Source organism: Astyanax mexicanus, chromosome 24 (assembly GCF_023375975.1).
Source record: "Astyanax mexicanus isolate ESR-SI-001 chromosome 24, AstMex3_surface, whole genome shotgun sequence".
In the NCBI taxonomy this organism is placed as follows: Eukaryota; Metazoa; Chordata; class Actinopteri; order Characiformes; family Acestrorhamphidae; genus Astyanax; species Astyanax mexicanus.
In genome coordinates this window covers 16,898,862-16,926,510 of record NC_064431.1, presented here as the reverse complement: position 1 = coordinate 16,926,510, position 27,649 = coordinate 16,898,862, and the positions used below count along the sequence as shown (strand labels likewise).

Below are 27,649 nucleotides of genomic sequence, written 5' to 3'. Positions count from 1 at the left end.
ACAGTCACGTGTGTTTACCACACATAACGTCACCAAACGCCATTTTTTAGGGTGTTAGTGACACTGATACATGACTAAAACTAGCTATAACCCTATCTCTGCTGCATCCAGTCTCATACCTCATACTATTACATTACAATAAGATAATATTACAGATATTATCTTATTTACAGCACAAGTATTTACACCTGTAAAACCTCTGAAACTAGGCTTTAAAACCTACAAACATTTATGTAATGAGTTCAGGACTTAATTCCATTTCAGCTGAAGCTCCAGAACACAGTCTGTACATCCTAACATTAAAGGAAAGCTGCTGTAATCAATGAAAATTGTGTTTAGCACTGCAGACTTTACTGTTTTTATATATAAAATATCTGAATACAGGTGGACAGGCCTGAACAAATGTGAGGGACTATTATTATTATTATTATTATTATTATTATTTAGGGATCTTTTATTTACACTATTTACACAAATCTCTGTACATATTTGTCCAATTCTTTAATAATATTTGATTTTAAGAAGCTTTCGACCCAAAATCTTCTTAAAACTAGGGTAAACCTGTATTCATAATCATTTGGTCTAATAACTGTTTTTGTGAGAGAGTTTTTAAAGGTTCAGGATGAGCTCTGAATCGTGGAAATGAGTTCAGTGAAGGTTGCTGTCATCATGGAAAGCTATATAAAATAACTAAGTCACATTTTATTTTGACATATATAGGCATAATAAATTTGCCTAAGTCACAATCTTTACATAGACCACTATCTATGTACAATCAACCGAACTGATTAGTTGAGGGTGCAGATGGGTTTACGATGACCCTAGAGCATCATAACCCATACAAGTGAAAACATGAAATTTTACAAAGAATTTTCATTATATCACTGTTTAGGTTGTTGGATGTGGAAGTTTACAAGGTACCACTATTTGGTTTGTGTCACTGGTGTTCACTGGTGTTATCGTGACCATGTTCATTTTTCTCTTTATATACAGCCAATATACTATAATTTTATAGAATATAAATAACCATAAGTGCAGTGATTTTATATATGATAAATTTTATTTGTTTTCTTTATATCTTTTCACATTTCCATCTCACATAGTTCACAAATCACAAACAAGCACAGGAGTACATATAATATTAAACAAAGAATTAAAATTTAACACCACAACCATTCAATTTAAACGGTTTAAAATGTACGATAATCATGATATAAGACCCAAACCTGATTTGTCTGTTTAAATATTTTTTCTGATTTTCAGAATGTTGAAATAAAGCGATCTAAAGGACAAAAAAGCACAGAAATTGATCGAAACAGTAAATTCCACTTAAAATTTGAGATGCACTGAAACTATTTTTGCTCAAAAAATAAAAAAAGCGTTTTGTTCATCAATTCTGAGTTCAGTTGAGTACAAACATCCTACCAAAATGCTGAAATATGACTTAACATTATTTAGTCACGGTTCAATATAAATGATTTGGTCCTTTTTACTTATGTGGCCAAATACAATATTATCAATTACATTTTCGGTTCCCAAATATTTAGTGCATCCCTACCTAAAAGTGATGTAAAATTAAACCCCATACTGTCATCTTTTTATTGATTACACTGAATAATTATAATAATCACAGAACTGGAGAATTTCTGAAGTTCCTCTGAATCTACCGCATGTAGGAGATCAAAGCCCAATCAGTGATGAGCCTCTGAGATCCAGATTTTCAGATGAACCCAGTCAGTCTAAACTGGACTCTTTACTCGATGCCTTTGGCCTTCAGCTCGTCTTTCACTCTCTTCAGGTAGTCTGGGTCCGGGTAGCCGTAACTGTGGAGTGAAACAGCAGTTCATTTCTGTTCATTTTACAGTAATTTATGAGTAAACTGTAAAATGTTTTTTCTCTAAATAATTATTTCACACAACAGTCAGGCTTTCTTACTTTTGTGGGCCTCCATACATGCTGGTCTTATGGTGAATGTCGTTCCAGGTGACGGTGTTCTGTGCTCCGCTGGTATTGGACATCCCAACAGTAAAGATCAGTCTCTGATCAAAAGCTCTCTGAAGCAGATGCAGAACCTCTTTTCCTTCTGCATTGTTGGGCAGGAAAGCCTGGCGCTGTGTCCCGGTGAAATATTTTCCAGGGTTTGGGTGCTCATCCTATACAATAATATACAGGATTTATACACTTTTCAAACAATACATTTTTCATGACTTTTTAATGACTTTCTGATGCCTTCGCAACAAATTTTAATGACCATACGATCTTTTAAAAATCAGTACAGACACGGCAAATAACTAAATTAATCGAAAACACTTTAAAATGTCACATTTTACCAGCTGAATAACATTTTTGCATATTTCGCACACCCCTGCATTATTTGTGTCTGAATGAAGCCAGACAGCATTAAAACAGCATTTTACTCTCATGGTGTGAATTTACAGTTATAGCTGAAGCTGAAACTCCAGTCTGAATAGGACCTGCATAGACAGATAGCTAATGCCAAGAGATAGGGGTGTGACGAGACACTAATATCACAAGACGAGACAGGATACTGGGTTCACGAGAACGATACGAGACGAGATTTAAATTTTTATTTTTTTAAGAAAATGTCAAAAATGAAAAATGAGATAAAAATAAAACTTTTCTAGGTCTTATATAGTGCAACCACAACCAGTCATATTAAGCCTATGGTTTGTGTTTTTTCTCCTAAATCTCTTGTAATTGAACTATGCATAACCATAGTCAGACAGACAGACAGACACTTTATTCATCCCGAAGGAAATGTAGGCAAAATGCAGCCAGATATACAACTTAAAAGTAGCAGAAGCATCTTCTATGCCAGGGGTATTTAATTAGAATTCAGTATGGTCCAGTTACAGAAGGTCCAGACCGATTGTTAACTTGTGTTAGTGTTATGTTAGCGCGCTCAGCGTGACTTTAATTTCCGCGCGTTCTCGTTTTTCCGCCCGTTCCCGGGCTCCCTATTTCCTTATAAAGGCGTTTTTTCACGTCCGCGTCCCAATTCAACAGCCAGAGCAGCGAAACACGGGATCCCGCGTGAGGAGCGGTGTGTTTATTTATTTATTTTTTCCTTACCGCGTCTGCACAGATCTGATTGACTGAAGAGAGCGTTTGGTGATCTTACCCCACACGTGATTGGTCTGTGATTTACTGCGCCGCAAAGCGGGTATACAATTAAATCCTTCTCAGTAGGTTTGGGTCCGCATTGGACAACGTTTGTGTCCGGACCCGAACCGCGGTCCGCCCAATAGTGACCTCTGTTCTATGCAAATGACCAAATTTCCCTCTTCTGCTGAGAGCTGCTCTCTGCTCAGCGATCACACTCGCTGTATCGCTACTGTGTTGCCAGATCCCTCTTAAAAAGTCCACACTAAATTGTTTTTTCTTCCCGAGAGACAGGTTTAAGCTTGACGAGATCTTGTCACACCCCTACCAAGAGATGTCACGGATTTATCCAATTCCATCCATATCCAACATTTAATTATTTTTAAAAACCAAAACAGTCAATAAACATAAAAAAAATAATCATCAATGTTCTGGGTATTTTTCCAAAACGTATCCAGGCCTGGAAATTGCTATTATTAAACTCCGTGACTTTTCCAGGTTTTTCATGAACAGATGAACCCTGAATATAAAACAGCAGCTCAATTCTGTAATCTCAATCAATGGTTATATATCTAAGCTACTTTCCAAATCGCAAAAAACAAACTTAAAACTGGGCCAATTTTATAATTAACATTGCTATCAAAGAATTTACCTCATGTTATGAATATCAGCTTTAATTCTATACATGTTCTTATATAATGTATGTCTTATTGTTTTCTAATGCTTTGTACACATAAACATTGTCTGCAGGTGGTAAACCTCACCGGGCTAAACTCATTGACAAGTTTGTAAAAAAGAAATATGTTTAAAAAATAACCTGTGCCCTTACAGTTTACAGTTTTAATAACAATAAATTCTTACCGTTTGCTTTCCCCCTGGAATGTTGTAATAAATCTCAATGGTGCCACAGCCTTCATAACCTGGGAGATCATGTCTGTAAGTTTTGTTATTCATTGTCCCTTCAGGCTGGTTTCCTTTCACTTTCCCGTAGATTTTCTTACACACCGGACAGATTTCACCCATGCTGTTTACTGACAAACCCAGACATTCTCTGCAGAAGCCGTGACCACACTTCAGTTTCACTTTGTTAATAAATTTATCCATGCAGATTGGACAGTCGTCATCTTCACTTTTTTCATTTTCTTTCTTTGTAGAGGCTTCTGGGTCCACAGAAGACCCCGGTCCAATTGCAGAGGAACTTGCTCCCTCCAGATGCTTCCAGTTGTGTCTTTTAAATTTTTGAGATTTTTCTGAGTAGTTGATTAATTTTTTTGTCTTGTCATCAAACACAGGCTTTCCGATCACCTTCTCTATATCAGCTATTGCTGGGGCGAGATTCCTCGGCAGTCCAATGAGTTTCCAGATTCCGATTTTCTCATCTACACCAACAAGGTGGTGTCCATCAAGCTCATTCTTCAAATTATTTTCATCCAAAGGAACAGAGAGTGGACAGGTGATCGCAGACATTGAGATCTTCTGGTAGAGATGGATGAAGGCTCTGTGGGCGTGGCTTTCAAGATTGACAAGCACATTATCTTTAGATTTTATCGTCACTTTTACCTTGGTGGGATCTTGAAGAGGCTGATTAAAAATGTGGACGCCATATTTGTTTTCAATCTCGGCAAACTGCTTACGAGAAGTTTTATTCATCAGCTGCCAGAATGCATCACTCATCACGATGGGATCTGGAGTGTCTTTGATGTCCATTTCCAAGGTAGAGCTTCCTGATGTATAATTGCTGTCAAGCTCCATTTTACTAGCTGATCCACTGCCATCTGATGTTCCAAACACCTGACCAGACTCTGAATTCAGTCGACTCTGAACTCCTGATATGGTATTTTTTGGCCCGGAGAGCATGCATCCATCTACTGACATCATTAACACCATTTTAGCCTGGTCTGATTGAATATTACGCACCACGTTTTTTACTATATCAGAATCCAGTTGTGTTTGAGGGATGGGGACAGACTGTAGACTGATTGTACTGGTCTGGTAGAGGTCTGTCAGTTCATCACTGGCTTTTCTCACAGAATTTGAGAAAGAGGTCTTCCCAGAGGTCTGATCCTTTGCAGTAACTGAAACTGAAACCTCAGCATCTATTTTAACTCCAAACTTGTCCTGGATTTGGTTGATCTCCTTTTTGTAGGCGTGGCTGAAGTACCAGTACTGATGGAGGGGGGTGATAAAGGCAGGTGGAGCTCCACTGGGCCCTGAGTTCTGAGGGATCTCAACACTTGGATCATTTCTCACTGCATCAGTATCCATCTCAGCTTCAGGTCCTCCAACAATTTTACAAACCTCTCTGTAGAATCTCTCAACTTCAATTAAAGATCCAGAGAATGACAGTTTATCTGCATTCTTGTATTTTCCCATCTTCTTCAGGAGCTCAGTTTGAACTTCCTGAGGCCATTTGTCTAAATCGATGACTGCACTGACAAACATGCCCACCTACAAATGTAGAAAAAGAGTTTAATACAAAGACAATCCTGATATCTACAAAAAACAGATACAAGAGGTTTTCACAGTCTGAACCGATGTTGATGTGTTTGTTGCACACTACTTTACTACATTCTCTCATCATTACCTACATGTGCAGAGTCTCCCTATACCTCACACTGATTGGTTTTAGAAGGCCGTGCAATGGAAAGTGGCATCTTATATAAGTTGCCTTTTCAGGTGTTGTGCCAAATTCTTTATCCCTGCAGGAGTCCGCCTCCCAAAGTGGGCAAATTCAGAGGGAAAATTAAGTTCAACTCTGCTCAACCTAAAGCAAATGAACAGTAACACACTGGGGCTATTGGTGACTCCCAATTAGAAAACAACTTCTCAGATTCATTCAAAACGCCACCCCACTTAACATTTGTTCCTTTTACTAAATGGAGGTAATTACATTTTTGCTGATAATAAAGTATCACCAACAGTCAGTAAGACAACCTCTCTCATATCAAAAATACAACAATTCTTTAGTATTCAGTTCAGTATATTTAATCAATATTTTACAGGAAAGTTTCTCTCTGAACAAAAAGGAAGATGGAATGCTGCTCTACTAAACATCAGCAGATTCTGAGTAAGTAAATATGTACAACTTTCTTTAAAATGATATACAGTTAGGCCCATAAGTATTCGGACAGTTACATAATGTTCATGATTTTGCACTGAATGCCACCACACTTGATATAAAATTAAACAAATGAGATGTAACTGAAATGTAGACGTTCGGGTTTAAAGGCACACTAGGTAGGATTTCCTTGATTATTGAACTTTTTAAAGAAGTGAAATTACAGCTTCAAACTCACTGTAGCGCTACATTAAGGTGTAATAGGAGGAACAGTGGTCCTTTCGTGTCTGTGCCGGAGCTCCTCTGACCTCAAACCAGACTCATTTGAACGAATACTTGCAAAAGTATTCGGTCCCCTTGAACTTTTCAACCTTTTGCCATATTTCAGGCTTCAAACATAAAGATATTAAATTATATATTTTTGCTCTGTGATAGTCTCAGAGTTCTGTTTAAAGCACAAGAGCATCATGAGGACCAAAGTTTAAAGTCGGATTTTGATGCAAAAAGATTTCCCAAGCTTTAAACATCTCAAAGAGCACTGTGCAAGCGATCATATTGAAGTGGAAGGAGTATCAGACCACTGCAAATCTACCAAGACCTGGCCGTCCCTCTAAACTTTCAGCTCAAACAAGGAGAAGACTGATCAGAGATGCAGCCAAGAGTCCCATGATCACTCTGGATGAACTGCAGAGATCTACAGCTGAGGTGGCAGACTCTGTCCATAGGACAACAATCAGTCGTACACTCCACAAATCTGACCTTTATGGAAGAGTGGCAAGAAGAAATAAATTTCTCAGATATCCATAAGAGGTCTTGTTTAAAGTTTTCCACAAGTCACCTGGGAGACACACCAAACATGTGGAAGAAGGTGCTCTGGTCAGATGAAACCAAAATTTCCAAAATATTTGGACAGAATCCAGACCTGAATCCAATCGAGAATCTGTGGAAAGAGCTGAAAACTGCTGTTCACAAACCGACGCTCTTCATCCAACTTCAATGAGCAAAATATTCAGTCTCTCCATTTGCAAAACTGATAAAGACATACCCCAAGCGTCTTGCAGCTCTAATCACAGCAAAAGGTGGAGCTACAAAGTATTAACGCAAGAGGGCTGAATAATATTGCACGCCCCACTTTTTAGTTTTTTATTTCTAAAAAAAGTTAAAATATTCAAGAAATTTCGTTCCACTTCACGATTGTGTCCCACTTGTTGTTGATTCTTCACAAAAAATTACAATTTCATATCTTTATGTTTGAAGCCTGAAATGTGGCAAAAGGTTGAAAAGTTCAAGGGGGTCGAATTATTTTGCAAGGCACTGTGTATATATGTTTGTATATATAAATACTGTATGTATAAAAATTCACTAACACTGTACCTTTGGTGTGGGTACTACTGGGAGTTCTGGGTTCAGTGATTCTGGTTTTGTAGTCACAGGTTTTGTAGCCGCAGGTTTTGTAGTCACAGGTTTTGTAGTCACAGGTTTTGTAGTCGCAGGTTGTTTGTCCTCCTCCACAAAGTGCACCACAGCAACACTGTTATTTTTTAATGTTAAGGTTGCAGCTTTCTCCTTTAAAACATCTAAAGCTGTTAAACAACAAAAAAGTGATTATTAAGCAAAGTCCACATTGATTCAAAAGATTGTTTAATTAATTGTAAAGCTTAAAGCACATTATTATGCACTGACTACTTTTAACATGGCACAACGTGGTTACGTCACCCACAGAAAGAAAGAAAAAGTAGGAAGGGCAATAAGCAATTATTCAAAGCTCCTTTTAAAGTAACATTTTGTGACTCATTAATTGCTTTAGGTCTCTGACATTTATTCAATTTTTCTGAGATTTTCTGGTTAAGAGAGGCTCTCCTCTCGGACAGCTCACAGACAAAGTTAACAATCAAAGAAATTCCATAAACATATGTTCTTACTTTAGATGAAGAATAAGCATCAACATGTGGTTAACCTTTTCTGTTTTCTGTTATTATTAATAATAGTTCTATGCATTCCATTTATTTCTGATGTTTTAGGTTTTTGCTATGGATTATTGAATTTTATTTTAGTAGTATTGAGATATTTAGGCAGGTATTGTATCAAGTTGTAATTTTGGTAGTGTGAACAACAGTATTTGTTACAGTTTTTTGCTATGCACAATAAGAATTTAAAAAATAAAACTGTTATCTTAAAAGGAAACCAGTTGGTTGATCATTCTTATTAAGTAAAATATCTTATTTTCTCTTGAGTATTTATAACTGATCTTTAACTAAGCAAAAATATGAATACTCAATTACTAAAATATTTTATATTTTAGAGCATTAATGAGCATTGTTTATTCTTCCCAAAGGCATTTCCAGACCAACACTTCCTATGTTATGAGACTATAGTGCTAATTAAAAGCAGCAGCAAGGCTAAACTAAACACAGATCTTTAGATCAGACACGCCCACTATAATCTGAACAGAGGGATCACCAATCAGCTCCTACACATGTAAAAAAAATAATCTGGACACAGTTACAGTCCAGATTAAAAGAAAAAGAAAAAAATAAACTCAAACTGCATTTTTTATTTACCTTTTTTTAAATTAAGCAATTTAGATGCACTTTTTGAAAAGCACTATGTAGTTTTACATATTGCAATATTAAGAAGTACCAACCTATTTGCCAATCATCATTGGTCCAACATGTTACAATATTAATAATAAAATGTGTATTATTGATTGGAGTAAAAGTAATGACATTGCATGGGGTGATGTGCCAATTGATGATGCATCATGACACAATGGAAAAAACTCTGTTACTATGAAATTTCATGCAGTTGCACTGTTTGAACACCAAAGGTCGGAATTCCGCTAGTGTGAGCCAAAGAACCAGTTAGTGTGAACAAATGGTTGCAAACGCATTTTTAATGTCAGTCACTTTAAACCAATCAACAGCTAGAGTTAGCAGTTTTAATGCAGACATGGTGCAAATTTAGACATCAGACACTCTATCTTCACAAGCCAAAAGGAGTAATAGATTTAAAAATAAGATATCTCCTGTTACCTTCAAATATACTAACATTTTTAATCCTTGGGGTCAATTTTATCCCAACAATTTTAACCTCCTAAAATAATTATTATATAATACTTAAAAGTAAAGTAAAGTTTATGTCACATATTTGTTATATGTGACATTAACATTATACAACTAGAACACATTATGCGACTATGGAGAAATATTTACATCAATGTAAAATCTTATTGATTTACCTAAAATTGAAAATAGAGACTTTTTGAAGTTTTAATATTTTTATATTACGTCCAAGTACACATTTTTGTAATCTAAAACATTTGGAATTAAAAAAAAATTATGTTATCAAGAACATTAACATGTATTGTGTTTGGGGAAAATTTGACACCAGGACTGAATAAATGACATTCAACCACAGTCACAAGAGCCTGGATTGTAAACAAAGGGTAATCTCTGAACCCACTTTTTCTATACATCCTGTATTGCTGCTAGATTATCAACCTCATCAGTCCTGCCATGTTTATCTGCTATCAAAGGGTATGACACAGAGAAGACGTGCGATTTAGAGACTGACATGCTTGTTTTGCTTCAACTTTTGACTGATGCAATCTTGCCACAATGATCAACCCAATGTAGACTCGCAAATAAATTAGATCCAAATCTACCTACACAATAAATATATCCCATCCCCTTTAAATTTGTAAAGTATATCTTTTTAATTGATAGTGTTATGAAAAACCTAAATGCTGATTTTTTTCTTGGACGTGGCTGACGGTGTATCTGGTGAGGCCTGGAACTATTTTGATGACATTAGCAGAAGTTGTTTAAGTGGGATAACAGACCATAATAACTTATCAATTTTGAAAGGTAGTGTTTTTGCAAGTGGTTGAGAGGGTCTACAGTAAGAGGCTCATTCTCATCGAGGCTTGTCCCGATCCGATATTTGGATTGGATCGGCCGCCGATATTTGCAAAAAATGCGTATCGGTATAGGATCGGAAGGCACGAGAAAATGCCGATCCATACTCCCGATCCATTTTTTTGAAAGTCCGTTAGCTCCCTTTATGAAGAGTTTTTTTCTTTGAATTTAATAAAGTTTTCTCTCTTAACATTATGATGTTTGCTTGTTGTGTTTTTAGTATCATTATGCTTATTGTAGTATCACATCTCAACTAGAGGGTATGGGTAAATTTCACAATTATTTGCAAATAAAGAAGTTTATGAAACATGTTATGTTTCTTATGTATGCAACTAAAAGGTAAAACTGTGTGAAACGTAGCTTAGTTTGATAATTTTATCCAAAATATTTATTATATTATGGTTACATTACTAACACAGGAGCAGGCTGACACCTGAGCATATTGAAATGCTCGTCTTTGTAAAAAAGAATCTCCCCATCATGCTCGGACTGCAGGCGGGGCAAACAGTGGAAATTGAAGGGAGTGTGTAGATGGGGATGGAGCAGCAAAGTGTGGAGGAGATTGGGGAATAGAAGGCATTTTGCTTTTAAATAGTTTACAATATTTGAAATGATTTTTTTTTTAAAGCTTTGGTTTACACTTGTTCAAGAGCACTGATGAGTACAGCACTCAAGAGTTCTGATGCTGTTAATAGACTATTTTCTACTCAGTTTGTGTGTTTTGCTTTTGTAATACAAATTACAAAATTACTGATGCCATTTCTGTTTGTTATTTATTATTTTGTCTATTTTGAGTTTATTAATTGCTAAATAAACAGGTCAGTTTCTCCTTACCAAACATTGTGTATTATTCAAACACACCTAATTCAGCTGGCTACTAGTTATCAAGAGTAAAACGCTTTTCAACATGAGTTTGACAACAAAGTAAGTTGGCTAAATAACTTTCAACTTTAATACATGCTCGCATAGGCCGGTATCGGTATCGGATCGGAAGTGCAAATAAATATCGGTATCGGATCGGAAGTTCAAAAAGCTGGATCGGGACATCCCTATTCTCATCAAAGAAGGATTTCTCATAATCAGGATCCTCCTGATTATTGTGAGAAAATTAAAATGTGAACTATAAGTGTATCTTTACACTTACTTTATGCAGTACTGCATAAAACACTGAACATTGTGAGATGTGGCTACTGCACATTTCTACATTGTGATAACGATACTAAGACAATATATTGGTGAGCGCTATCAGAGTGTCATAAAAATTGGATCAAAGCCTATGATCATAAAATTATATTTAAAAATTGAATTCTTACCTTTTGATGGCGTTATTTCCATCTCTGCATGGTTTCCATCAGATGTAAGTTGAAGCTTCTCAATTGTGTACTTCTCTTTCACACGCTCAAACAGTATAGTACTAAACCATGTCTGAAGAGCTTTCTGCAGAAGTGTTTTCCGCTTGTCTTGTGGTGGTGGTGGGCTCCACTCCACGTTAATATGCAGCTTTGCAGTGTCTGGAGGGGCCGAGGGCTTCGTCCGACCTGTTGCTCCAGCTTCTCCTGGTTTAGATGTGTCCTGTGACTGAAAACAGCAGGTATAGATTAGGCCTGGACAATATATCGATATTGGTATTTATCGCGATAAGAAATGTTTAAATAACGGTGATGTCATTTTTGTGCTATATCGATATGTATTTTTTACAGAATCTGTACCAGCCAGGCTGTTTTTTACTGCTGTCAGTTCACTGCAGAGCTGAACACAATCAGCCTCTGTAGCCAGGCTACGTCAGTGCGTGAAGATGTAATCACACAGGCACGTAGCCAGATAGGCTGGGCTAGGCTAGGCTAGGCTAGGCTCGGGTCCGCATCTAAAATATCCCGCGCTGGAGCCGAGCGGAGCCGTCCCTAACCGAGCGGAAATCAGGGCACGCTGCGCTCTGCTCTACATCTAGAATGTTCCACGCTAAAGCTCCGCTCGGCTCCAGCGTGGGATATTTTAGATGCAGAATGAGCGCACCTGAAGCTTCCACAAATAGACACTAATTCAGTGTTGTGGAAATTGTTCGGCTTTCAAAGGTCTGACAAACTTCAGACTTCAGCTTGCTCCAAATTGTTCCAGAGAGTGGAGCCGACTAGCAACGGTACTACATCTAATCTGTTCCACCACCTCGAGCAATTTCACTACATACATTATTTTCCTTATTCTGGCTGAAGCGATTTTATAGTTTATGTTGTAACTAACTTATTTATATTTGATAAAGCCTATAGGTTTGATTATTTGACAGGAATATCATGTTCCTTTTATGTATATAAAGGCTTTTTATATTATTTTTCCTGGTTGAAGCACTTTTGTTTTGATCTGTTAAATTTGTTTACAAAAGTTTAAGAAGCCTCTGTTGTAATTTAAAGTTATTTATATTGGTAATAGGTATATAGGTTATAGGTTTATAGGGCTCTGAGAGCAGAAAAATCTGCCGGAGGCAGGGAGGGGTCTCTTAAAGAAACACTGCACATATATCTTGTAATAAAAAATAAAAATAGAAAATCTGAAAAGTGGCTAAAGATTTTCCTGTTTTTACCATATTTTGATCATTACATGTTCAATTGAATAATTTTATATCAACAACAGGAGCTCATTATCTACTGCAGCCAATCATCTTAACAGACCTTTCAAAAAAAAGGTGGAAACTGTGGAGCAGCCAATCAGGTTATTATATCTTATTCAGGATAAAACAGTTGGTATCGGTATCGGTACTCTGTATCGGCCGATACCAGGAAAGCCGGTATCGGTAAGGAAAAAGTGGTATCGGTGCATCCCTACTGGGTACAAATTCAAATACAGGTCAACTTATCTATAATTTTATCTAGTAATTGAATTCATTTAAATATATATATATATATTTAAGTAATTTAGTCATTTAAAAGTAATTTAAATATATATAATCTAATCAGGCTAAAACATTTTTGTTTTGTATAGTGTTTGATATCCACATTATCAGTACACATGTGCATTTATATGTGTTTCAAATAATCACATTTTCTATACCTTTTTCTAAAATGCAAACAAAAAAAATCCAAAAAAATGATTGTATTTATTTAACAGCCGACATGAGTAATGTCATTCTCATACTGTCACCATGTGTCAGGGTGCGTGAAGGAAGGACGAGGAGAGCGGATGCAAATGCGAGTGAATTTATTACACAAATAACAAAAGACAAAAACAAACAAATAAACTGAAACTAAACTGAAAACAAGAAACATGGGGAACAGAGACGCAACCACAACAGGCCAACAAAGCACAAGAACCGACACGAGGGAAAGGGAGCACGGACTATAAATAGTGTAACACACACACGGGAAACAGAAAACACCTGGGGCTTAAGGGGCGGAGTTACAAATGAACACAGGTGAGGGCAAGAAACACTGAGGAACACGGATCACGTGGGAGACACACTCACAGTCACAAGCAGAGACAGGCACAGAAAAGGTAAATAAACACAGAAACACGAGAACAGACAGGGACCACGTGACAGAACCCTCCCCTTAACGCGCAACTCCTGGGGCACGAAAAAAACAAACCCCCAGGAGCCGGTCAGGAGAGGGTGGAAACCAAAAAAAAAAAAAAAAAACACAAGACTAGAACAGAGGACACCTGAGAGGAGACTGAGCAGAAAACAGGGACTGGACATTACTGGGCAAAGGGACCGGAATGAAAACAGTAATAGGTACAGAAACAAACACGGTGACAGGGACTGGAACAGAAAAACCACCAGGGACAGGAACTGGAACATAGACAGAGACAGGAACCATAACAGGAAGAGACAGGGGCACGAAAAACATAGATGGGTGCCCAGGACTGGCAAAAGTCTGTGGAAATGTCTGTGGGACCAGCCTGGGCACAGCTCTAGAAAATAGTTCAGGTGGCCTCGGAGCAGGCCTGGAAAGGTGGGGCCTGGGAGTGGGCGTGGTAACGGGAGCCACGGCCACAGGAGTAGGTGCGTTGACCGTAGGTCCGCCGGTGAAGTCCGGCTCGGAGAGCGCTGGATCGCCGCTGAAGTCCGGCTCGGAGAGCGCTGGGTCGCCGCTGAAGTCCGACTCGGAGAGCGCTGGGTCGCCGCTGAAGTCCGGCTCGGAGAGCGCTGGGTCGCCGCTGAAGTCCGACTCGGAGAGCGCTGGGTCGCCGCTGAAGTCCGGCTCGGAGAGCGCTGGGTCGCCGCTGAAGTCCGGCTCGGAGAGCGCTGGGTCGCTGCTGAAGTACGACTCAGAGAGCGCTGGGTCGTCGCTGAAGTCCGGCTCGGAGAGCGCTGGGTCGCCGCTGAAGTCCGGCTCGGAGAGCGCTGGGTCACCGCTGAAGTCTGGTTCGGAGAGCGCTGGTCCGCCGGTGAAGTCCGGCGCGGGGAGCGCTGGTCCGCCGGTGAAGTCCGGCTCGGAGGGCGCTGGGTCGCCGGTGAAGTCCGGCTTGGAGGGCGCTGGATCGCCGGTGAAGTCCGGCTCGGAGGGCGCTGGATCGCCGGTGAAGTCCGGCTCGGAGGGCGCTGGGTCGCCGGTGAAGTCCGGCTCGGAGGGCGCTGGATCGCCGGTGAAGTCCGGCTCGGAGGGCGCTGGGTCGCCGGTGAAATCCGGCTCGGGACCGTTCAGGAACCAGGGCGGACAAAGGCATGCAGGAGGCAGAACTGCCCCTGGAGGCAACGGCCGACGGGCTGGTGTAGGGAGGTAATCTCCCTCCTCCTCCTCCGAGCTGGACGCAGGTGTGAGGAAGTCTATATAATCCCAGAAATAAGACTCCTCACAACCTGCGTCCCTGCCAACACGGTGCGCCCCCCCAAAAAGTGCTCCCCCCTTGAGAGGATCCTCCTCAGGCGAGCGGGAGCGCTGAGAACGCCGCTGCCGTCTTTTCCTCCTCCGGTGCCGGCTAGCTGAGGAGTTAAGAGAAGGCTGCTCCTCCAGCACGCCGCGAGAAAGGGAGGTGCGGCGGATCGCCAATCTGGAACCCAGGTAGAAGCCACTCGCTGCATCCATTGTTCGGTCGGTTCTTCTGTCAGGGTGCGTGAAGGAAGGACGAGGAGAGCGGATGCAAATGCGAGTGAATTTATTACACAAATAACAAAAGACAAAAACAAACAAATAAACTGAAACTAAACTGAAAACAAGAAACATGGGGAACAGAGATGCAACCACAACAGGCCAACAAAGCACAAGAACCGACACGAGGGAAAGGGAGCACGGACTATAAATAGTGTAACACACACACGGGAAACAGAAAACACCTGGGGCTTAAGGGGCGGAGTTACAAATGAACACAGGTGAGGGCAAGAAACACTGAGGAACACGGATCACGTGGGAGACACACTCACAGTCACAAGCAGAGACAGGCACAGAAAAGGTAAATAAACACAGAAACACGAGAACAGACAGGGACCACGTGACACCATGATAGGTTCCATCTTTTTGGATCTTTTTGAAACAAATTGTAAGCATGTTTGTGGCGATCAATTGTTTTTGCTTTAACTACATATATTTTTTCTACACAAATTGCTTTATGCATTTTAGTTTTAAAAGTTATTTTAAAAAATAGCAGCATTAAATTGATTAAATTAAATTTAATTATATCAGTGGTGTCAATCACTTAAAAATGAATTATAACTGTGATTCTTTTTTAAATGCTGCTGGTGGGGCAGTAATAATAGTGTAGTGTGGTTTAGATCAGGCAGACTACAGCTTTTTTACTGTATTATAATATCTTAGGAGAGAGCTTTTTTAGACCTGTCAGCACTAAAATGTAAAAATGTGTTTGTGGAAAATAAAGATGTTTGTTTTAGTACTTATTTAGTATTTTTATTAGTCTGCTACCCTCTCTCTTTTGGAACTTTTTTATTTACTTTTTTTTATAATAACAGGTCAGTGTATGCTACATTTGTGTGATAACGGTAGTCTTCGTGTGCAGTCTACAGATACTAACCTGTGTGGGGTCTGGATAAAAAAATTTTGGAGCTCCATCACTTTTTTGCTCATTACTAAGTGATCTGTACATGTCCACCTATAAGCAAGAGCAGATTACATATGGTATATTAAACATACAGCACACACAGGAAACAACTGATATAAAAAATATTTATTACACGGTAAACTTTTTATAAAATAATTTGATTTTACATGATTAAAGCAAGAAAGCAAATAAATACGATGTGCTGCATGAACACAGTTACTCTCTATAAGTCTATTTGTAATCTCCTCACATTCATCAAAACCCTTAGTTGTGGATCATACCTGTGGTAACAAAGTACCTACTCAGATCACACTTTTGTAATAACGGTAGTCATTGTGTGCAGTCCATAGATACTAACCTGTTTGGGATCTGGATAAAAATGTGTTTTTGGAGCTCCATCACTTTTTCGCTCGTTATCAAGTGATCGGTACAGGTCCACCTATAAGCAAGAGCACATTATATATGGTATATTTAACACACAGCACACACAGAAAAGAACTGATATAAGAAAATATTAATTACATGGTCAGACTTTTTGTAAAATAATTTGATTTTTTGAATTTGACACAATTAAAATAATAAAGCAAATGAATAAACTGTGCTGCATGAACACAGTTACTTTCTATAAGTCACTTTCTATTAATAATCTCTTCACAGTCTTCATTTCAACCCTCAGCTGTTGATATCCAATTACCTACACAGACTACAAAGACATAAGGCATGATGAGGAGCCCTCAGTAGGGCTGCCACCTTTTAGAAATGAAAATAAGGGATGCCCCAAAAAGGGCCATGTGGGGTGTGAGGCCTGCAGAAGGGGTATGTTTTATTTTGTGCTGGTGTTTATAGTAAACACATTTTTTTATAAAGTTAATTCCAGTTTAAATGAAATCTGTTTGTGTGAAGTGTGCAACAATGAACTTTTAAAATTAGAACTAAATAAATTGAGAACTTAAATTAATTTATTAATTTATAACTATAGGGACTCTCTTTGACTCTCTTATGGGGTGTAAGATAGCAATGAGTATCGCAATGCTTCTTGCGCACGGTGTAAGATAGGTCCCTAAATGTTTTCTCTTAACAAATTTATTTATTTATGAGTTAATTTAGGCAGTAAAAACATCAATAAAAAAAATGTATCCAAAGTGAAACTTGCCATAAAATGTCACTGGCTCAATAGATGTTTATATAATGTGATTCTCACAATACAACTCAAAATGAACAAATTAACTGCATTGCACTACTTTACACTAACAACTACACCATAACATAATGCTCCTGATTGCTTTATTCTAAGTAGCTATCATTAAATACAAAAATACATAAACTCATACTCTGTCTCAAAAGGCCAGAGAATTAAATATTGTATTTGTTTTTATTAAATAAGCTTTGGTTAACAGATATTATATCTGTGTAATGGCAACAACACAGAGGTATAATACTGTACATATAACAATACATGGGTTAAAGTTTATATAATGCGATACTAAAATCAAAATCATATATTATGATTTTGTTTAAAGCAAATTATTGGAAAACTCATAGTATTAAACACACTATCATATTTACAAAATCTAAGTTACATACACAGAGCAGAGTACAACACTGCTATATACTGGGGTTAAACACAACATTAAATGAACGACTTATGACACCAATTTTTACACGTTAACTAATAATGACAAATCGCTACTGTGTTCTTGAGACATAATGCAGTACAATTAAATATAGAATCATTTGTGTAGCTAATTGCTGTGGCTAAACTACGGCTAAATAAATGTTACTCTGTAAGCAAAGATGAAATTAAAATGTAATCGCTAACCTCTGGAGTGTGAGACTGAACATTCCCATTATCACTTGTTACAGGGACATCCACGGATTTGTGCTGGACCAGTTATGAAAACAAAAAAAAAAGTTAATACAGTACGTATTTGCACAGTGACACAATTTTTTGCAGCTTTAATTCAAGATTTAAAAACAATTCTGTTTAAAAATTACAGCCATTTAACACACTCCTCCATTTTACAAAAGTAATGGGACACTTCGCTGGTGAAATCAAATACACCTCTATAGTTTTGGGGTAATGAACTGGGAATATGTGGCTAATTTAGTTCTTTCGCTCAAGAGCTTTTAGCTTTTTCAGTGTAATTGATTTCTATTAGATTAGCCTTGTAGCTCCAGTGCTAAATTAAAGAACCACACTACAGATGCCAAACACGTCTAGGCTGATCAAATACACCTGGGATAAATGGAAAACATGTTTAAATGTAGTTATTTGTGTAGTAAACTGTTCTTTTAAAGCTGTGAGGATCACCTATTTATTACTATGATTACTGAGAATAAATTGTCAGTATCGTTGAATTAATTACCATTATTTAACTTTAAACACAGAAATTCAAAATGAAAATACCTGTTAAGTTAAAATTCTATCAGACAGTATGATGAGTTACTAAAGTTATAGTCTTTTAAAGAATAAATTCACTCTTAGTATCATCACTCTGATCATCCTTTATTTGTCCATATGCACATTTAGATTTAGATCCAGTCAGAATCTATATATACATATATATGTCCTTCAGCGCTAACAGAGGTTCAGCGCTAACAAAGGTTCAGCGCTAACAGAGGTTCAGCGCTAACAGAGGTTCAGCGCTAACAAAGGTTCAGGGCTAACAGAGGTTCTGCGCTAACAGAGGTTCAGCGCTAACAGAGGTTTTGCGCTAACAGAGGTTCTGCGCTAACAGAGGTTCAGCGCTAACAAAGGTTCAGCGCTAACAGAGGTTCAGCTATTTTTTCCAGACAGTTTAAATAAAGGTTGATTGAAACCGAACCGATACCGTGGCCCAAGAACCGCAATGCGAACCGAACCATGGCCACACTGTACCGTTGCATCCCTAGTTGTGCATCATACCTGTGGTAACAAAGTACCTACTCAGATCAGTGAATGCTGCACTTTTGTAATAACGGTAGTCTTTGTGTGCAGTCCACAGATACTAACCTGTGTGGGTTCTGAATGAAAATGTGTTTTTGGAGCTCCATCCCTTTCTGGCTCGCTATCATGTGATCTGTAAAGGTCCACCTATAAGCAAGAGCAGATTAGATATGTTATATTAAACATACAGCACACACAGGAAAGAACTGGTATAAAAAATATTAATTACATGGTCAGACTTTTTGTAAAATAATTTGATTTTACACAATTAAAATAATAAAGCAAATGAATAAACTGTGCTGCATGAACACAGTTACTTTCTATAAGTCACTTTCTATTAATAATCTCTTCACAGTCTTCATTTCAACCCTCAGTTGTTGATATCCAATTACCTACACAGACTACAAAGACATAAGGCATGATGAGGAGCCCTCAGTAGGGCTGCCACCTTTTAGAAATGAAAATAAGGGATGCCCCAAAAAGGGCCATGTGGGGTGTGAGGCCTGCAGAAGGGGTATGTTTTATTTTGTGCTGGTGTTTATAGTAAACACATTTTTTTATAAAGTTAATTCCAGTTTAAATGAAATCTGTTTGTGTGAAGTGTGCAACAATGAACTTTTAAAATTAGAACTAAATAAATTGAGAACTTAAATTAATTTATTAATTTATAACTATAGGGACTCTCTTTGACTCTCTTATGGGGTGTAAGATAGTAATGAGTATCGCAATGCTCTGTTGGAAAAAAAAAAATGGTTGGTATCGATGCATCACTAGTATATAATTTTTTTAATGCTTTTTTTTTTTTTTTTTTTTTTTTAGTTTGCGTCCCTCTCAAAAGGCCAGAGAATGAAATATTGTATTTGTTTTTATTAAATAAGCTTTGGTTAATATATATTATGTCTGTGTAATAGGGGTGTGACGAGACACTAATATCACGAGACGAGACGAGACACGATACTGGGTTCACGAGAACGAGACGAGACGAGATTAATTTTTTTTTTTTTTAAGAAAACGTCAAAAATGAAAAATGAAAATTGAAAACTAGAGTTTTATTTGACAAAATCATATAATGCAGGGGCGGCACGGTGGCGCAGTGGGTAGCACCTCCGCCTCACAGCAAGATGGCCAGGGTTCGATTCCCGGCTGGGGCGACCCGGGTCCTTCTGTGTGGAGTTTGCACGTTCTCCCCGTGTCTGCGTGGGTTTCCTCCGGGTGCTCCAGTTTCCTCCCACAGTCCAAAGATGGCACGTTAGGCTGATTGGATGTCAGATACAAATTGCCCCCTAGGTGTGAGTGTGTGAGTGCATGTGTCTGCGTGTCTGTCTGTGTCTGTCTGCCCTGCGATGGATTGGCGGACTGTCCAGGGTGTATCCTGCCTTCTGCCTGATGCCTGCTGGGATAGGCTCCAGCACCCCCCCGCGACCCTTAATGGATAAAGCGGTTGATAATGACTTGACATATAATGCAAACTTAACAGTCGGGTTTCTCTCACACATTGATTCTATAAGAAATAGAAATAAGAATAAAAAATAAAAATAAAACTTTTCTTATATAGTGCAATCAATAAGTGCAAACCACAACCAGTCATATTAAGACTATGGTTTGTATTTTTTTCTCCTAAATCTCTTGTAATTTAACTATGCATAACCACAACCAGTCATATTAAGATTATGCTTGAAATGCAAACAGAGACAGAATTTTTTTTTTAATACAGTACAGACTAAGGGATTAGTACAACTGCCTATGAAACAGTCACGTGTAGGATTTAATTACAGTATTTACATATGGTTTGTGTTTTGTTGGTCACTCTGTTACCATTTATTGTTTCCACTGGAGTCAAAATGCAGCCAGACATACAACTTAAAAGTAGCAGAAGCATCTTCTGTGCCAGGGGTATTTAATTAAAATTCAGTATGGTCCAGTTAGAGAAAATTTCGACAGGCCAAGGTCCGGACCGATTGTTAACATGTGTTATAATTAAGTGCTATATCCTGTAAGGTTGCTTGAACTGAATAATAATAATAATAATAATAATAATAATAATAATAATAATAATAATAATAATAATAATAATAATAATAAATGCCTCTCTGGTCAGATTTTGTATACATTCCTAGCCTGTCTCTCTGTCGCTCTCGGCATGACTTTAGTTTCCTCCCGTTCTCGGGCTCCCTATTTCTTTTTAAAGGCGTTTTAAGTACAACCAAATATAAAATCTTTTTTATAGCTAATTGCTGTGGCTAAACTAAGGCTAAATTAAGGTTACTTAGTAAGCAAAGGGTCGCTTACCTCTGCAGTGTCTGACTGAACTTTCCCATAATCACTTGTTGCAGTGACATGGGATTTGTGCTGGACCTGTTATAAAAAAAAAAAAAAAAGTTAATACAGTCATATCCAAAAGTATTTGCACAGTGAAACATTTTTTGCAGCTTAAATTAAAGATTTAAACACAATTCTGTTTAAAAATGATCACCATTTTACACACTCCTCCATTTTACAAAAGTAATTGGACACTTCGCTGGTGAAATCAAATACACCTCTATAGTTTTGGGGTAATGAACTGGGAATATGTGGCTAATTTATTTCTCTCACTCAAGAGCTTTTAGCTTTTTCAGTGTAATTGATTTCTATTAGATTAGCCTTGTAGCTCCAGTGCTAAATTAAAGAACCACACTACAGACGCCAAACACGTCTAGGCTGATCAAATACACCTGGGATAAATGGAAAACATGTTTAAATGTAGTTATTCGTGTAGAAAACTGTTCTTTTAAAAGCTGTGAGGATCAGCTATTTATTAGTATGATTATTGAGAGTTAGTTGTCAGTATTATAGGTATATAAATTACCACTATTTAACCTTAAACACTGAAGTTCCAAATGAAAATACCTGATAAGTTAAAATTCTATCAGACAGTTTGATGAGTTATTTAAAGTTGTAGTCTTTTAAAGAATAAATTCACTCTTCGTATCATCAGCACATCTGAAACATGTCAACATCTGGATCTACATACATACAGTTAATATCTACCTGATCCACTATTGAAGAACCTCCATTGTTCGGTTGTGACTGAAGGTTCTGCAGAGGATTCGGAGTCCCCTAATAAAAACACATAGATTTGCATTACAGTATTAAACTCTGATCATCCTTTATTTGTCCATATGCACATTTAGATTTAGATACTAGCTACTGATCCAGTCAGAATCTATATATACATATATATGTCCTTCAGCGCTAACAGAGGTTCAGCTATTTTTTCCAGACTTCAATCCAGCCACGACCAAAAAATGGAAAAAATTTAATCCATAAAAAGATGACCAGACGGGACTCCCTTTCTTATGTACCCAGAGACGATTAAGCTTCATCATAAAGGAGAAACGTTGCTATTTTGCAACCCTCAAGAAGCAAAGGATTTTCTACAATCACTTCACCCACTCCCAGTTGAGATGACCGATAAGGAAACAGTAACTTTTTCATATTACAAGTGTGGAAAGAGGTATGGAGCTAGCCACACTACAACACACTGTGGGTTTCGAGCCGACCTCTCAAGAAACTACAAATATATATTTGTGTTTTACAGACCTATAGAAAATGTATCTATGAGACCTGTACATGTTCTATATGTTCTCATTTGATTTTTTTTGCATACATAGTTTGTTATCCCCATGGCAGCAACACTCATTCTATAGCAACATTACACAATACTTAATATACTTTATTTTATTTACTACTAGAGTTGATTTAACTTGAATTTAGTATGCCAAGATCAAAAATTAATGTAACCTCATCCTTAAATATATTATCATTTAATGTTAATGGTCTTAATTCAGTGTTTAAACACACAAGAATTTTAGAATACTTGCATCAGAAACGTGTCTCTATAGCATTAATACAAGAAACACATCTAAAACAAAATGACATACATCATTTTCAAAATAAATACTATAAGCCACTTTCTCGTCATCTCATAAGAAAACAAAAGGAGTGGTTATATTATTAAGTAAATTGTAGAAAAATCTGGAAAAGACCAAGAAGGTAGATTCACATACATAAAAATCAGAACTGGTATGATTAAAATAATACTGGCATCTGTTTATGCCAAAAATGAATCAGATAAAGAATTTCTTATTTCTTATAAATCAGATAAAGAATATCCACAATTGCTTACTAGAATTTTCTGATTCTTATCTTATAATTGGAGGGGCTTTCAGTATGGTACTTGATCCTAAATATGATAAATCATAGTCTGATATCTCCATTTCTTCATCCACCAAACTCTTAAAACAAGTTATAGAAGATCTGTATGTCATTGACTTATGCCGCTTACAACATGACACTATAAAAGAATATACATTTTATTAAAATAGACACAAATCATACTCTAGGATCGATTATATATTTACCAGCCCGTCCCTGAATTTAACCCAAGTAACGATCTCTATTTTTACAATCTTACTATCAGATCATGCAGCTGTATTTTGCACCATACCCCTGTCCGGATTTCCTAAATCCACTAGGTGGCGCCTCAACACATCAAAATTTCTAAAATTTCTAAAATCTGAACTGAAACTGAAACTTATCAATTAATACGACTCCAAATACCAACCCCCAAACGCTTTGGGAAGCAACTCAATGTTATATAAGGGCACTTTGTATATTCTTCTCATCTAATCTTGCTAAACTGCAACGACAATAGCTCATTCAATTAGAAACTACTACTTAACTAATAGAAAGCCAACAAAACATATCTTTTTCTGATAAAAGAAGAATTAGGCTAAATGCTATTAAAGAAGAATATAAAAATATAACGACTAGTAAAAAATAATTTAAACTACACAGAACAAGATGTAAATATTATACTGATGCAGAACGACCTAGCCATCTTTTATCACTGAAACTCAAAGAATGTGAAACTTGATCTAATATAAATGAAATTATTGATAATAATAAACAAACTACTACTGATCACTCGAAAATCAATGAAACATTCCCACAGTTTTATGCAGATCTATACAAATCAGAATACACCTCAGATATATCACACTGTGTCAGATTCCTTAATCAAGTACATTTACCAATTATTTTATTTATTTTATTTAGATAAAGACTGTCTAGATTCTCCCCTAAACTTACAAGAAATATATGAAGCTTTAAAATGTTTACAAATGAACAAATCTCCTGGAACAGAAACTTAAAATTTGGGACCCAGCTGGGAATATAATTTTAGATTCGTTCAACTATGCGATAGAAACCAAAATGTTCCACAGAGACAAAAGAACAGCATTAATAACTCTTTTACTTAAAAAGGAAAATATCCTTTATTATGCACAAGCTACAGGCCTATCTCTCTTATCAATAGTGATCTAAAAATAGTTGCAAAAACATTATCTGAATAGAATCTAATACCTCACCTAATTAACGAGGACCAAACTGTTTTTTTAAAGGGGCGCTCAGCATTGGATAATATACGAAGACTATTTTATGTTCTACACAACACACACTTGCTCTCAGATACCTGTGCCATATTCTCTCTTAATGCTGAGAAAGCCTTCGACAGACTAGATCATTCTGGCTTCGGCTACATATTTATAAATATGATACAGACATTATAATGTTTACCTACTGCATCGGTAATTTCAATTAGAATGGGGAACCAGACAAGGCTGCCCGTTATCTCCAAATCTGTTCTGTCTCTCAATAGAACCTCTTGCACAAGCAATTTGACAATCAACAATATCTCTCATTTCTATTTATAATAACTTTATATAATTATATGCAGATGATAAACTTATTTTTTTAGATAACCTAAATGAATCAATTCAAATTACAATGAGAGAATTTATTACATTTAATTCAATCTCAGGATACAAATAAACTCGGCGAAATCAGCTTTAATGCCTTTGAATAACAGCCCCCAAAATATTAATATTAACATCCCCTCTACAATTCCTGTTAAACATCCATTTACATATTTAGGAATCGATATATACCCTAGTGTACATACTACTACTGTTACGCCCTCGCTATGTTTTCTGGTGTCTTCCCCGTTTCCTAGTGTGTTTCTCTTGTACTTTTCCATTACGTGTGTCTATTTGTAACTCCGCCCCTTCCCAGGTGTTCTGTGTTTCATGTTTAGTATAAATAGTACTTGTTAATCTATGTTTGCTGTCGGTCTTTGCACCTTCCTCTGTTGTCTGTCACGTTCACGTTTTCTCATTGTGTATTACGCCACGTCATCGCTCTTTCTATGTTATTGTGTTCTTACGTTCTTGTTTATTTCTAGTTTATATTTTGTCACGTTTATTTCTAGTCTTGTTATTTTCCTTGTTTGTACATAATCCACGTATTTATCCTTGTATATATTCCCTAGCCCTGTTTGTTCATTTCTGTTTAGCTTAGCTCAGTGTTGGTTTTCCCTGTTTGTTTATGTACCTATTTATATTCGTTATTCCCCTGTTTGTTTATTTGTTTATTTACCTATTATTTATTAAAAGTCTTATGTCTTACCCGCTTAAACGTCCGCCTCCCGTCTCATCACCACGCGTTACAGAAAGACCGACCGTCATGGACGTTTATTCGGGAAACCCTGAGAAGGGTATAGCTGCAGCCTGGAGCACCTCCAAAGGGGAGGAACATACCACCAAATAGGCGGAGCCTACCTCCAAGTAGGATGGTGCTTGGTGTTACGCGTTATGGTGTTTTTCACGACGTTTTGTGCTTGTAAATAACCCTAAAGGTTAATTAATTAATCTATTTTGTTTATTAAATGTTTATTTATTTAAAAATGCATTTTCTAAGAGTCTAAAAGCATGTTGTGCACATTGCAACCACATTTTATTTATTTAAAACGTTTAAACTTTTGCCATGCTGTGAATTTTTCAAATTATAAAATAGTAAAGATCTAAATAATAAAGTCAGTTGTTTATTCATAGCCAATAATATTAAAAATACATACACACTACACATATTTTTGTTATATTGACATTTAAGAAATATAAATAATCATTCATTGTTGACTAATATATTTATTGACATCCATGAGCCTATTAATCACGGAGGACTATGTTTGTGGCATTCGGCAGAGAAATGGAGCTGTGTTGAGTGAGGTCTTCGTGCTTTACGATGTAGACTTTTATATAATATAATATAATATAATATAATGTGATAGTACATTCTATATAACATTAAATTTGATGTAATAGAATAATAGTAATAATAATCACGGAAGACTTTTATTATGACATTCGCCGGAGCCGTGGTGAGAGAGGTCTCGCGCACAAACGCGCGCCCAGTCTCGAGCCGGATACTGTTGGTGGACTTCCCACTTGGAGGTAAGCCCCTCCCCTTTGGAGCTGTGGACTAGTGATGGGCAGATGAAGCCTCATTGGGTGTATGGCACATTTCCCAAACTGTATCGACACTGTGTTGAAACTGTGTTGCTGTATCACTTAATGGCGACATCTGCTGGACTAAGAAAGTCATTGCAAGCAACTGCGCGAAGAAATGCATCGGTCACGTGGTTTTCCTTAAAATGATACGCGGTCTGACACAGGGGTTCGCCTTGTTTGCTCGGTGCATGCGCTGAAGTTTCAGTGTCGTCAGACCCATCGCTACCAAACGATACAGGAAGTGTATCGGTCACGTGGTTTTCCTTAACTTGATACGCGCACCGACACGGGGTTTCGCCTTGACAGCTCGGCGCATGTGTCGAGGTTTCAGGGTCGTCAGACCCATCACTACTGTGGACTTCCCATTTGGAGGTAAGCCCCTCCTCTTTGGAGGTGCTCCAGTCTGCAGCAATACATACTTGGAAACCCTTGGGTTGGATCCGGGCTGGCCATCCGTCATGCCCCCTTTGGGACCTCGGCGCAGGAAAATCCGAGGCCTCGAGGCCGGAGAAGGCCTCGGGCTGGGCGTTCTAAGAGGTCCCAAAAATCGGAGGATTTTCTTGGGGGGGGGCTAACGGTTGGGGCCATCGGCCTCGCTCCGAACCGCGAGGTAGGCAAGGCGGGCAGAAACGCGGACTGTGAGGACTATTTCTGGGATTACGTGGACCTCCTCGCAGCCGCATCCAGTTCGGAGGACGAGTTCTACCCTCCGACGAGAGCCCGCTTGCCGCCGCTTGCGGAGGCTATCCTCCACCCGCCTCCCAGGGCGCGCTCCACCTCGGCGGCTCCGCAGCTAGCTTCAGCGGCTAACCAGCTAGCATCTCCGGCGGCTGCAGCGCCAAGCTCCTCTACGGCTACGCGGCTAACGCAGCTAGCATCTCCAGCGGCTGCAGCTCCAGGCATTTCCACGGCTACGCGGCTAACGCAGTTAGCATCTCTTGATTCCACGGGTCAAGTTTCTCTGGCTGCTACGGCGCTCGCATCTTCTACGGCTGCAGACCCAGCTTCCACGGCGACCGCCGAGCAGCGCTTCCAGTCACCCGTAGCGGCAGCAGATCTTCGCTCCGGGGTTCCCATGACAACGGCGCTACACTGTACTGCCACTGCCACCCCGGAACCTGAATACGCTGCGGTGAAATTAGGTCAAGTCTCCGTGCAGTCTTCAGCAGCCCGAGTCGTCACACAGACACCTACAGCCCAAGGGTCCAAGTCGGTTCATGTGAGTGTTCCTGTGTCAGCGGTGCCCGCCACCGCCAAT

At 38.2% G+C, this 27,649-nt stretch overlaps 1 protein-coding gene across 4 annotated transcripts in view; it reads right to left on the bottom strand.

Moving 5' to 3' along the window:
* Positions 1 to 1,112: 1,112 nt before the first annotated feature.
* The window catches only part of LOC103038662 (E3 ubiquitin-protein ligase DTX3L-like), a 45,995-nt gene continuing 19,458 nt past the window's right edge, over positions 1,113 to 27,649 (bottom strand). For 2 of the 4 annotated variants that reach the window (XM_049471990.1, XM_049471989.1), the window contains exons 7-17: positions 22,034 to 22,102; positions 21,296 to 21,361; positions 19,073 to 19,153; positions 17,900 to 17,962; positions 16,439 to 16,519; positions 16,054 to 16,131; positions 11,412 to 11,676; positions 7,556 to 7,764; positions 3,985 to 5,571; positions 1,936 to 2,153; positions 1,114 to 1,823 (exon numbers count right to left, since the gene is read on the bottom strand). In XM_049471990.1, coding sequence (XP_049327947.1) covers positions 1,754 to 1,823; positions 1,936 to 2,153; positions 3,985 to 5,571; positions 7,556 to 7,764; positions 11,412 to 11,676; positions 16,054 to 16,131; positions 16,439 to 16,519; positions 17,900 to 17,962; positions 19,073 to 19,153; positions 21,296 to 21,361; positions 22,034 to 22,102 — 2,787 coding nt within the window. In that variant the 3' untranslated portion in view covers positions 1,114 to 1,753. Of the gene's footprint in view, positions 1,824 to 1,935; positions 2,154 to 3,984; positions 5,572 to 7,555; positions 7,765 to 11,411; positions 11,677 to 16,053; positions 16,132 to 16,438; positions 16,520 to 17,899; positions 17,963 to 19,072; positions 19,154 to 21,295; positions 21,362 to 22,033; positions 22,103 to 27,649 lie in introns of all 4 variants that reach the window. The other 2 variants (XM_049471988.1, XM_049471991.1) reach the window with 2 other exon arrangements.